At 31.8% G+C, this 12,294-nt stretch overlaps 1 protein-coding gene and 1 long non-coding RNA gene across 3 annotated transcripts in view; one reads left to right on the top strand and one right to left on the bottom strand.

Annotated features, from left to right (window-relative positions):
• The window catches only part of LOC140843144 (uncharacterized), a 176,768-nt gene that overhangs the window by 41,867 nt on the left and 122,607 nt on the right, over positions 1 to 12,294 (top strand). The window lies entirely within an intron of this gene.
• The window catches only part of FGF7 (fibroblast growth factor 7), a 60,752-nt gene continuing 56,286 nt past the window's right edge, over positions 7,829 to 12,294 (bottom strand). For both annotated transcript variants that reach the window (XM_037022195.2, XM_037022196.2), the window contains exons 3-4: positions 10,088 to 10,191; positions 7,829 to 9,010 (exon numbers count right to left, since the gene is read on the bottom strand). In XM_037022195.2, coding sequence (XP_036878090.1) covers positions 8,816 to 9,010; positions 10,088 to 10,191 — 299 coding nt within the window. In that variant the 3' untranslated portion in view covers positions 7,829 to 8,815. The remainder of the gene's footprint in view (positions 9,011 to 10,087; positions 10,192 to 12,294) is intronic.

Genomic DNA, 12,294 nt, shown 5'->3' with positions numbered 1-12,294 from the left:
GGTTTTTTATTAGTGATCAGTATGTGCTGCTTCTTCACATAGTGGTTCAGACAGAGACCGTGCTACTTGCATCTTCTGGGGTCATCATGTTATAGAACTCCATAGTCATTAGAATTAATCTTCATCAGGAAAACTAGAGAGGAGCAGGCACACATTCTTAAAAGTCTTGGCTAAAAGTATAAATTTCCAGTTATAAAATCACTAGTCATGGGACTGTAATGTACAGCATTATAATTATGGTTAATAATACTGTATTGCATATTTGAAAGTGGCTAGGAGAATATATCTTGAAAGTTCTCATCACAGGAAAAAATTTGTAACTATGTATGGTAACGGGCAGTAACTGGACTTACTGTGGTGAGCATTTTGCAATATATACAAATGTCAGAATATTATGTTAATGCAACTGAAACTAATATAATTTTATATCAATTGTAGCTCAAAAAGAAGAGAAAAGAAAAGGTTTGGCTCAGAAGTTATCCACATCACTGAGATTATATACCATTAGTGAGAACAAGCCACAGCTATTCCTAGATGTCAGAAGAGCTCGTAAATAAAAAATCTGGCTGGGAAGCTGCTATACAGCAACTCTATGCTGTAAGGGTGAGCACACATTTTGGAGGATAGATCGGTGTCTCTGCTACAGGCATTCAGTTAAAGAAGAGTGTACTTATTCTTATGTATGGAGTGCATTTGTTATGGCCAGTAGTAAAATCTGAGCTATCAAACAAAAACTTTGAAGACCTTCTATCCACCACCATGATCTTGACAGTTTTCCAATGAAGACTTTCCCAACAAGTAAATATTGATATTAGCAAATGTGACTTTTTGACATTGTATAAAGAAATACGTTAACATTTAAAAGATCTGCATAACTCACTGAGCCAGTATTTTCTCAAATGACTAATATATTGTATTAAAAAAATACATGAATTTTTAAAAAGTGTGATAGACTAATGAATTTTAATGTGACAAGAGTACATAAAGCACAGTGATGTGGCTTCAGATTTCATGCTGCAGCTCACCACTAAGAAACTGCAACTTGTTTTGGTGTAGATCAAAGAACAGTCAGTTATATGAAAAGGTATTTAAAAAACTCCTTTTCTCAAACACTTATCTGTGTGATACCATATTTTCTTTACATACTTCAATATGTAAATATAAATTTCAAAAAACATATCACAACAGAATAAATGCATAAGTAGATATTGGAGTCCAGCTGTTTTCTAATAAGACAGATGTTAGATTTGTTTAAAACAAAACAATGTTACTCTTCTCAAAATTTTCTTGAAAATAATTATCTTTTCCAAAAAGATGTTATTGATGTTAACCTGAAATGGGTTTATTACTGTTATTTTAAATGAGCTAATAAAGAAATGTTTAAGTTTTTACAGTTTTAATTTCTGATACAGAAAATATTGATAGATACGAAAACTCATATAAATCTAAGTTTTTTGGTGTCTTCAATTATTCTTAAAAGTATAAAGGGGTCTGAGACCAAAATGTTTGAGGACTATTGTCCTACAGGAAGTCACCGAGAACCTTGGTCATGGCATCTGAGAGCTGAGAAGTAGGCAAATAAATTATTTGAAGCTGTAAGTATGTTTTTATTTGGAAACTTCTCTACAGTTTCTAATGTTTCCTCAGCTCTGATGTATTTAACCTGCACATAACAGATTTAAATATCTTTGAGCATGTCATATGATCCCTCTGAACCTTACTTTTCCACCTGAAAGAAATGACATGATCAGAATATATTACTTCTATATTCCCCTTCTCTAACATTCTGTGACTCTATGACTTTTATGTGTATATATATATATATGTATGTATGTATGTATACACACACACACACACATACATGTGTGCCTATATATGGCTTTCAATGGCTAAAATAATCTGTGTTCCGTGTACTCTATTTAGAATTGCTTTTCCTAATCCAAAGTATATTTAACACATAATTTCTTCTTCTTTAGATTTGAGATGCTTATTGTCGTATGGGGTTAACATTCCCCAGAATTGTAAACTAAAATAACTTTCTGTTTTTATTTTTAATGAAATAAACAGAGAGCAAATAGTTAAAATTTGACTTCCCTTTTTTGGTCTGGAATGTAAGCAGTTATAGAATTTCAGTATCTGGAATGACTCAGGATTTACAAGCCAAATCCCCTTAAGTAGTGTATTGTTAGATTTTTCTACTAGGCTAAAGTTTTAATGTACATTTCTCTTACTGTGATACAGCACCCATATAACATTTTAAATTCAGATGAAAATCATTTTTAAAAAAGTATTTTTGCACCTTTCCCTAATTTTTTTTAAATATTGCACAATGATTTTATTAAGTGTAGTGTTAGGTATTTGATAATTTTATTTTCATTATGAATGAGATAATTTTCCAAATATTTTATAATAATTATTAAAGATATACTGGAAATCCAGTGTTTTTGCTTATCTGTATTTTAACCATGTTACACCCTCTCTTTAGATTTAGAGATTTCCCAATTAATATTACTTGTGGCGGTTTTCATTGCTTAGGTTATAAAACATTATGAAGTATGTTTTAATTTAAATTAATGTTTTAATCTTAAAGTCCAGATAACGAGTAAAAATTGAATTTAAAAATTAGGGAAAAATTAGGGAAAGTTTTTAAATTCAATTTTTCCTCATTATCTGGACTTTAAGATTAAAACATTAATTTAAATTAAAACATACTTCATAATGTTTTATAACCTAAGCAATGAAAACCGCCACAAGTAATAAAAAAAAAGTCCTTGTATTCAGTTAACATGTAACTTTTAAGTACCTATGTGAACATTACTCAAAGCTGTGGGGAGAAAAAACATTTTTTAAAAAATTTTAAAAAGAAATGTGGTAGTTACTCATACACAAGCACTTGTTGATATTTAGCAAATTACATGTTCCAGAAAGTAATAGCTAGGTGGATTAGCTATGCAAACTTTAATTTGCTCCTCTGTCATTTGGCTACCTCTTCATGGTCAGTGAAGTGCTTAGGGAAAATAAAAAAAGAGCCCTTAAGACGGGGAAAAAAGGTAGCTCTCCAAGAATTAAGCCAATAAAACCTTGACATTGTGCTATTCATTGAAAGAAAATTTAAAAGTTTACATGGCTAAAGAGTGAGGAAGTCCCCGGGGCGGTATACAGGATGGTCCGAGATATAAACTCCCAATGTGGTAGTAATTTAATAAGTTGTATTATTGTTGGTTGTACTTCATACTATGTGGAGAAAGACTATGTGAACAGAAGTGGGATATACAACATGTGGCATAGAATAGGGGTAGCTCAAATAACCAGAAACTGGCAGTGTTTTTATGAAATGATCTAGATTGATTGTTGCGAATTGAATTTCATAATAATTTGGATAATGTAGTTTTCAAAACCATTTTACTTCCCTTTGCTTTGATGCCGACATGCGTTCTTCAATGGGCAGCTGACACAGTCAAAGCAGTATTTTAGGAATATTAAGGAATTAGATAGCATCTGAGATGGGGAGGAACTTGGAACAGAATAATGATTAGGAAACTATTGCTAAACCCTAGACATGAGATAATGAGGTTGTAGAAGGACTGAGAAAGAGATGCATCTGAGACGTTGAGAAAGAAGAAGCTAGTTGGGTTTTGATGATACCAGATAGTCAAAAGGAAGTAGAGTCATGAATAAATCTGACTAAATTTTGAGCATAAATAATAGAGAGCATGTTTATTCACTTCCATGTACTGTTAGAATATTATTTGGTGAAAGCTTTTGGAAAATATAGTTTCAATTTGCACTTAATAATTTTTTGGTCTAATAATTCTATTTCTTACAATCATCTTAATAACTAGAAATACAAAGAAATTTGTACAAAGAAGCTTGTACTTATGAAACAACCAAAATAACCAATAATAAAAGATCAGTTAATAAAAAAGGAGAGAAACAGAAGTCTTCTCATCTAGCTTAGACAGATTCCTTACTTGATTGATAGAAAATTTTGTTAAGGTGGGGATCACTAAATTGATATATACATGCCTTAAGTATTGCGTTTGCTTCAAACATAACAATGTATATTCATTTGTCAATTTTTGATAGAGGGCTATAGCCATTCCTCTGCATGTGATTCTAGTAATTTTATGCCCATTAAGTATTGTCATCAGTGTCCAGTTTTGAGTTTCTTTAAAATGGACTGAGAATTTAAGGATACCTGCCAAACAATCTGAGTGCATAATTTTAGATATTTGTTACCATTTTTCCTGTTGTCTTGCCCATACCCAATTTAACATCAAGTTTTTAATCACTCACTGTTTTCCAATGTCACTGTATAGGCTACTCTAAGAACTTTGATATCTATTCGGAAAAATATGGAAAACAATTACAGTTCTGAACAGCAGAATTGAAAGACCTGAAATTTAACTTAACAGACTCCCTCTGGCTGCTCTGTTTGAGAATGGACTATGGTGTGCCTTGCCACAACCAGTGAGGACCGAAGGTGGATCCCTTTCCCAGTTGAGCCTTAAGATGACATTAATGGCAGCCCTAGCCAACACCTTGATTGCAGACTTATGAGAGATTCTGTCTAGAGACAACTTGCTAACTCACACTCAAAGTTCCTGACCATACAAACTTTGAGCTAATAAACATTTGTTGTTTTAAGCCTTTAAGTTTTAGGATAATTTGTTGTACAATATATGGCTAGATTTGTCAGCAGTAAGGCCTGCCATTTTCAAGCTAGATGTCATTATTCAACTCCCAATTCAATTATTAGAATATAAGTTCTAATGATATGACAGAAAATAAATTTGTATAGGCTGTCATAAATTCAATGATGAGTATTTGAAAACCAAAACAGCATTATAAATCAAGTAGTAAAAGGAAAATACAAGAGGCATCTTCTCAGGTGAGAGTAAGTACAGGATTGTTGGAAAGAGACTAGGACTTTGCCATTTCTTACTTCCTGTCAAACCTCCTCAACTCTGAAGAAAGTACATTTTCTTAATAAAACATTCAAAGTTAGAGAATGAGTGGTAATACGTGTGGGCCTGAAAGAACATCACCTTTATTGGAAGCAGCAGCCTCATTAATAAATATGAAAATGGAAGAAAAAGTAGGCTAACAATGCTGCAACAGTTAGACATGATGAAGAACTATTGCATGTTAACAACTCAAACCATAGATATTCTTAAAACTGTTTTAGATAATCATTGGTCAAGGTTGATAATCATTTGGTAACCACAAGTTAGTCACAGTGGCTTCCATCTATTCTGAAACATCAGTAGTATATTCTGATTGACAAGTAACCATTCATATTGGTCATAAATATTTTTAATATCAGTCCTATTCACAGTGAACTTTAGATTAAGTGTTGGTTTTCTTTAGCCATGTTTCGTCTGTGTGTAAAGTTGGCCTATGAAAGGAACAGGATCTCTTGTGTCTTATTCATGCCCAAGTGTATGGCAGGATGGTAGTGCTGTAAATGAAGCTGTGTTGATAAACCTTGTACATCTTTCTGATGCATCATTTTTGCTCACAGGTGTGAATTTCATATTAAAGCAAACACAAATGTATTATAGAATAAAATGCAAAAATCACATGAGGTATAAGAGAAAGGAGATTTTCAAGAAATTTTGTGTTTTGGGAGGGCCACTTTTGCATCATTTCTTAGAATTCCTTTCCTTATTCTCTACCTCTGCTATTATTGGTATTTCAGTAGAAAATTGTGAGAGGCACTGATTTTGGGTATTTGTGGTTATAGAATTGCTTTTACTACAGCTTGTCCCATAGTCTACTTTAGAGAACCAGAAAAGCAGACTCTAAGAAATGGAAACAGAATTTATCTCAAACACCCCTCCTCGTTTTCTACTAAGTGGAATTATAGCCAACTCAAATGTTGATAATTTATATTATGGAATTTTATAGAAAGTTTTTGTTCACTAATTACATTGAAAGTGTCTTTTTTGTTACTTCTTTTGTTAACATTTTATATTCTTTTACTTAATTTTTTCCTTCCTAACTGTTGGAAACCTATATATTTAACTAATTGTCTCTTTCAAAGAACTATTTAGAAGAAGTTACTCTGTTTATATGGATATTTTTCACCATGGGCTCTCCATTTATAAATAAAGGGGTACATGTAACTGTTAAATAGAAATCAGGATTGAAAACTGCATCATGTCTTTCCTGGTTTTGAAACAAGTAATCACACAGTATAAACTAATTGTGCATAAAGTGAATTGCCAAAACATAAGTCATATTTACATGCAAATGTAAAGATAATATCCCAATTAAAAATGTTTATAAAGGAGATCACTAGCTGATAATCCTACTAATCTAAGAGTAAGAAGGCATGTTACATGACCAAGACTTTTGTGACAGCTCTGTACCTAACTAGCTACATGACTTTGGAAATATTACAATTCCAATTTCTGTCCTATGAATGAATAGGAAGGATTAAGGCCTCTTGCCGTTTTAGGAATCTACAATTCTAAGTGTATATAACTACAGAAGATTTTGTATTTTAAAATTTGCATGATAAATGTAAAATAAGAGGGCAAAAACAAAAAATTGAAAGTGTTTCTAGAAACACCACTGGATTGGATCTATTGCTAAATACTGGTTTGCTTAATTCAGCATTGCTGTATAATTTGATCGTAATCATAATTTCATGGACAAAAAGTATTTCATCCTAAATAGATCATATCTTTTATGCATATACTCTTATTTAGGTTTCAATTTCTGTATATTCATGTTTCACCCTAGCTTTTAAAAATGAAGTAAGATTAGTCTCATAAATTTTCTTTGATATTTAAACATTAAATAAATTCATATAAAAAATGGTTACGGACAAGCACTGCTAGGTACTAAGGAAACAAACATAAAAAAATAGGTCCTCCTCTGCCTTGATATTTTCACAAGACTCCAGCCACAGAGGCCTGATGTAGGAACCTAGGCTTGCAAGGCCCTTGAATCAGGTAACAGTTCAGAATATCATCATTTCCCCAGAGTATATCTGAAGGACAATTCTCTCTAGCTTTCTGCAGCCTGGTCATATAAGCAAGTCACAAGAAAATCAAATGAATCTTTTGTTTCTGTTGCCTTAGCCTTTTCATGTAGCTCTCACCTATAAATGTATTACCAGATGATATTTATATAAAATAAAGAAACTTCAATGACAAATATTTTCAAATTACAAACACAGTGGTTACTTAGCATACCGATTGTTTAATTTAGGTGAATGTTGACCTCTTATTGGTGACACACAGAGTTCTACCAAGATCGTCCAGTGGAAGAACTATGAAGCAGGAATTTATCTTTCTGATAAGTCTATTATCTGTTACCTGACATGAAGCCTTCGTGATATTCAGGACCTCAAATCCCTACCTATATACTCTCTTTTGGGCATTGTGCTCTTGCTATCTAATAGGAAAACAACTTTCAGTGGTGCCATATTTTGAATGGCAGAGATTTCTAGAGATTAGAAAAATTACTAACTTTAAATATGCATATTTTTAAAGTATGGCTCTTTTCTACTCATGAAACTCAAATATATTCTAACTTTAAAATCCTGTAAATTTTTTATCTATAGCTATTTTACTTATATGATCCATTTTAATTGACAAGAGTATGTGGCAAAACATATTCCACATTTTCATATTGTTCCTTGTGAGACATTATTGTAAGAATTGCTGCAGGCTGTCATTTTTGTCTGCCATCCAGGATTTGCTGGCCCAAATGTTGTGTACTAGACTTGGTATTGGTCACGAGGGGGAGAGGGAACTTGCAGTGGAGCCAGACGGTTTTGTTATTGCTTTAAAATTAAAAGCATATGAAACAGATACAGCTTATTAAGTTTTTTTTATAAATAACATAAACTTAAATAACAAAACAATAAAGTTCAAATACAACTTAAAATAGAGTTTAATGCTGTAACCACAGGAAAAAAAGCATGATTATTTGTGGGAAGAACATTATTAGAAGCCATATTTCCAAATATGAATTATACAAAAGATAGATTATGTTTCTCAAAAAAATGTAAAGATTTCTGAATTTTACTTTTAGGGATTATAAAATGTTATTTTGTGGCATGTGAGATGAAAGTACAGTATTATCATTGTATCATTGTTATTGGTATTTTATGTACAAGATTTTTAAAAATATCCTTTTAGCAATACCCTTTTATTTGAGCAGCATTAAGAATTTTGTTAACAGGTAAAGCATGTTATAATCCTATAATTCTGTAAAACTACCTATCTGATTGAATTTCTTAATAGAAATTTTTAGACTAGTCCTTCTTTTCTGATTAGAGGTTAAGTGGATTATAATTTTTCACTAGAAAGCATTTCAAATACTGCTCATTTTCCATAGTTAGTGTTGGCTTGATTATCTGGCAAATCATGCCAGTAGCCCTTGGGTCTGACATATCTTATATAGCATCATCTGCATTATTATTATAGCAGCCACTTTATAAGCAGATAGGAATATTTAAATAAACATCAGATAATCAAATCTAACATACTCTTAAGGGTAAATTAATTTAAGAAAAAAACATTACTAACATCATGATTGTACAACCAGTTTTACAATTTTTTACAACTTTTAGTTACTAAATCTGATTTTTGTGTATATTTTTCAAATCTTTCCTTAAATGCAGTCTCTTAAAATAAACATAAATGCGCAAGTCCAGCTTGATCAGTTTTTCAGTAGTTTTCCAGCCTTTCTTGGTTACTTTAAAAAAAAAAAAAGGAAAGAAAAGAGAAAAAGAAAGAAAACAGTCCACTTAAAGAAATCTCCCTGCTGGAACTGGTTTCTTATATACCGCATATGATTAGGTTATTGCCATAGGAAGAAAGTGGGCTGTTTTTTGTTCTTTCTTTGTTTTTTTCCCTCTGACAGGAACCCCCTTTTGATTTAAGGCAACAAACATTTCTCCTCCATTGTGTGTCCATTTAGCTGATGCGTATGTGTTGTAATGGTTTTCCAGAATTAATTCTTTGAAGTTGCAATCTTCATTGCATTCTTTCTGTTAAAATAATAAGCAAACAACATTATCCAAATAGTTTTTAGATGGCTCAATCAAAAAAATAATAAATAGTAATATTTAGTAGAATTAAAGCATACGTGACTTTTTATTTGAGTGAGCCTCAATTTCTTAGATATAGGTTAGCATATTTGCAAAAAAAAAAGACGTCTTAAAAAAAGATAAAATGATACAAGGTTATGCAATGAAGTTTCATTATATGTAATGTTTGGCAGCCCATTTCTAGTATCCTTTGTTATTAGAAACTATTTCCCCTTAATTAACAGCTCTCATATTACTGTGCCCAAGTCCCTCATCTCCTAACCACTGAGAACTTGATGTAATTAGCTGAGCCTCTGCCTCCCTCAACTGAAGGACATATTTCACAACTTTTCTTTGTTTACTACTACACTGCCTGTAATAGTGATGGAAAACAAAAAAATGAATCTGTTTATTCATCCATTCAACCATTCATTCATTCATTCAGTTAAATCTATACCTTGATGCATTAGCCTGTGCCAGATACTGTGCTAGACTGTGGGAATATAAAGGTGGGAATATAAAAATAAAATATAAATTTTATTACAGTGGGATGAACTGTTACATATTTCACATTGTAATAAAGTGGGAACAATGTGAATGCTTATAGTTCAAAGCCCATATTGTGAGACTGATGTTGATAAATGAACTTCTGGAATTTTTCTCCAAGAATTTTCATGTTAGCAATGTACAAATTGGGTGAACTTTAACAAAAAGATCTTTATTGCTGACAGTTGGTAATTTTAGATCTTAGGTATCTAAAATGTGTATGGAATTTTAGAGCTGGAAGGATCCTGAGAGGTCAGTTAATCTAACCCATTTTGCAGATCAAGAAATAAAGTCCAGAGAGCTTAAGCAGTTTGTTAAAGTCACACAAAAAAAACCTTTTTTCTTAATGCTTGAATATAAAGTGTTTTAATGAAATCGTTAAATTATATAGTTGAAGAGAAATTAATTCCATTTTTAGTTTTCAGAAAAGCAAGATGTTTTTGGCAAAAATAAGTTTGGAAAATTAAGTCTAAGCATATCAGTTATCAATACCTTTGCATAGAGTTTTCCATCCTTGTTCATTGCAAGATAGTATTCACTTTCCACCCCTTTGATTGCCACAATTCCAACTGCCACTGTCCTGATTTCCATGATATCTGCAAAGAATCACAAAAAGATATGTCAGTTATTCTCTCACATTTGCAGATGACCCAAGAATGGCCATTTGTTCTTATTTCTGTTTCCATTGGAAATTGTTAAGATCATTAATGTGATTATTTGCTCAGCCTGAGACCCCCTGCCACCCATAACACATACACACAAACACCAGAGTAGTCCTTATTAAATATAGAAAGTGCAAATGACTGATATTTTATTTTGTAGAAAAAGATGTCTGGATTCAAAGAAATAGATATATATTTGAATTTAGCTTTTTCTTCTCTATAAATACATTTCTAATTTACTATAATCACAACAACAATAATGGCTAATGTTTATTGACTTCACACCATATGCTGAGGATTGTGCCAGCTTTCTTACATATTAACTCATCTACTTATCACCAAGCCTAAGCAAATACTCTTGTTATCTCCAGTTTATAGATCAAGAAGCTTAAGCAAGAGCTGTCATTTTTGTTTATGATCCAGAATTTGCTAGTCCAAGAGATGTTAAATAATTTTCCCAAATTCTGTCAGCTAATAAGTGGCAGAAATGAAATTTGAACCCATATGGCCTGAGTCATAATCATTACATAATACTAGGAAAGTATATAATATGCTTATATCCTTACTTTTCTACTAAAACTTCATCTTAAAAATTATTAGTGGAATATCTCTAGAATTACTGAAGCTGAATAAAATTCCAATTAAAGCAATTGTAAATGGTGGTAAACAGAGTCTTTAAAAAAGATGAAATATTTTAAATCGATAATGAGTTTTTGATACATGAAGATAATTTAAAACCAAGTTATGAATACTGTTCGTGATATTTTATGACTCTATACTCTTATATCTGGGTCCAGAAATTACTTTTACAAAACATGTAGCTACCATAAGATTGTTAACCTAATATTTTCTTTAATTACGTAGCTTTTTCTTCAGTGCTGTATTTTAATATAGTAAATTCTCTAGAAATACTTAAAAATGATGTAGGAATTAAAAGTTTAGCAAACCTTTTATCTAACTGCTGTTAATTACACTTTCAACGTGAGGGTGCCACTATGAAACATTCTCTTTCTTGTGCCTAACACAATGCAAAGAAAATTCCAAGTGAAAGTTATCTGCTTAAATCAAGTCTCTAAAAGCTGTGTTCTACAATACCCACTTAATTAAAGGAAAATCTGGTCTTTTAACTCCATGCCTTCACTTTATCCTCCTATTTATTCTTTTTGCTTCAGTTTTCCTATATGGAAAATAAAACTGTTACCTACTTCCTTGGGATTAATGTAGCCTAGCTAATATTTGTCATCTATTTCACATGTATGCTGCATATAGAACCCTTTTCACAATCTGCTATGTTTAGCACTAGTCAGTTTACCCACTTGAGAGTTCTTTAGCTGCTCATCTAGAAACTGGGGTCCATGAATAAAATGCAAAGGAGTGAATATTAATCTTTTTAAGTATTTATGAAGCATTGTTGCAATGCATAGAACCATACTGTAATCTTAGGACACAAATTCAGAAAAACAGCCCTGGTTTCTAAACTCCAAGAGTGAAAATCTAATATAAAACAGCAAACTTCTATAGATATACCTTAATGAGAAGAGAACAAAACTTTGTGGAAAACATAGGCATAAAGAGGAAGCTAAGGAAAATTTTAACAGTTAGTTACAAGCAAATGACGGACGTTATGCTGAGATACATGCAACATTCAACAAATCTTCCCTGAGAGGTGATTCTGTGCTAGGTTCAATTTAAAGACAGGGAAATAATTTGCTGTGCAGAAGAATCCAGTTAGGTTAGGTTTGTACTAATATAGTGAAGAATACTGAAGAACTGTATTGGTTCAACATAGTTGCAGTACCAAAATTGAATAAATGTATCTATTTTAGGACATCTGGAGTATTTGGCTTCTAAAGATCTTACCTCTACAAAATTTTATGAAGTCAGTGTTTTCCTTTCTTTCAAATCCCTTTACTCTTAGAATTCTTCCCTTTATTCAATCTTATATCTTCTATTAGATGGAAAGAATACTGATACACAGGTTTAGGGTATCTTTCATGCTCAGTTGTAATTAGTAAATGGAATCTATAATATTTGCTG

The sequence above is a fragment of the Manis javanica genome, chromosome 8 (assembly GCF_040802235.1).
Source record: "Manis javanica isolate MJ-LG chromosome 8, MJ_LKY, whole genome shotgun sequence".
NCBI lineage: Eukaryota > Metazoa > Chordata > Mammalia > Pholidota > Manidae > Manis > Manis javanica.
The sequence above is the reverse complement of the archived record's forward strand: the minus strand, read 5'-3'. Positions and strand labels throughout refer to the sequence as shown.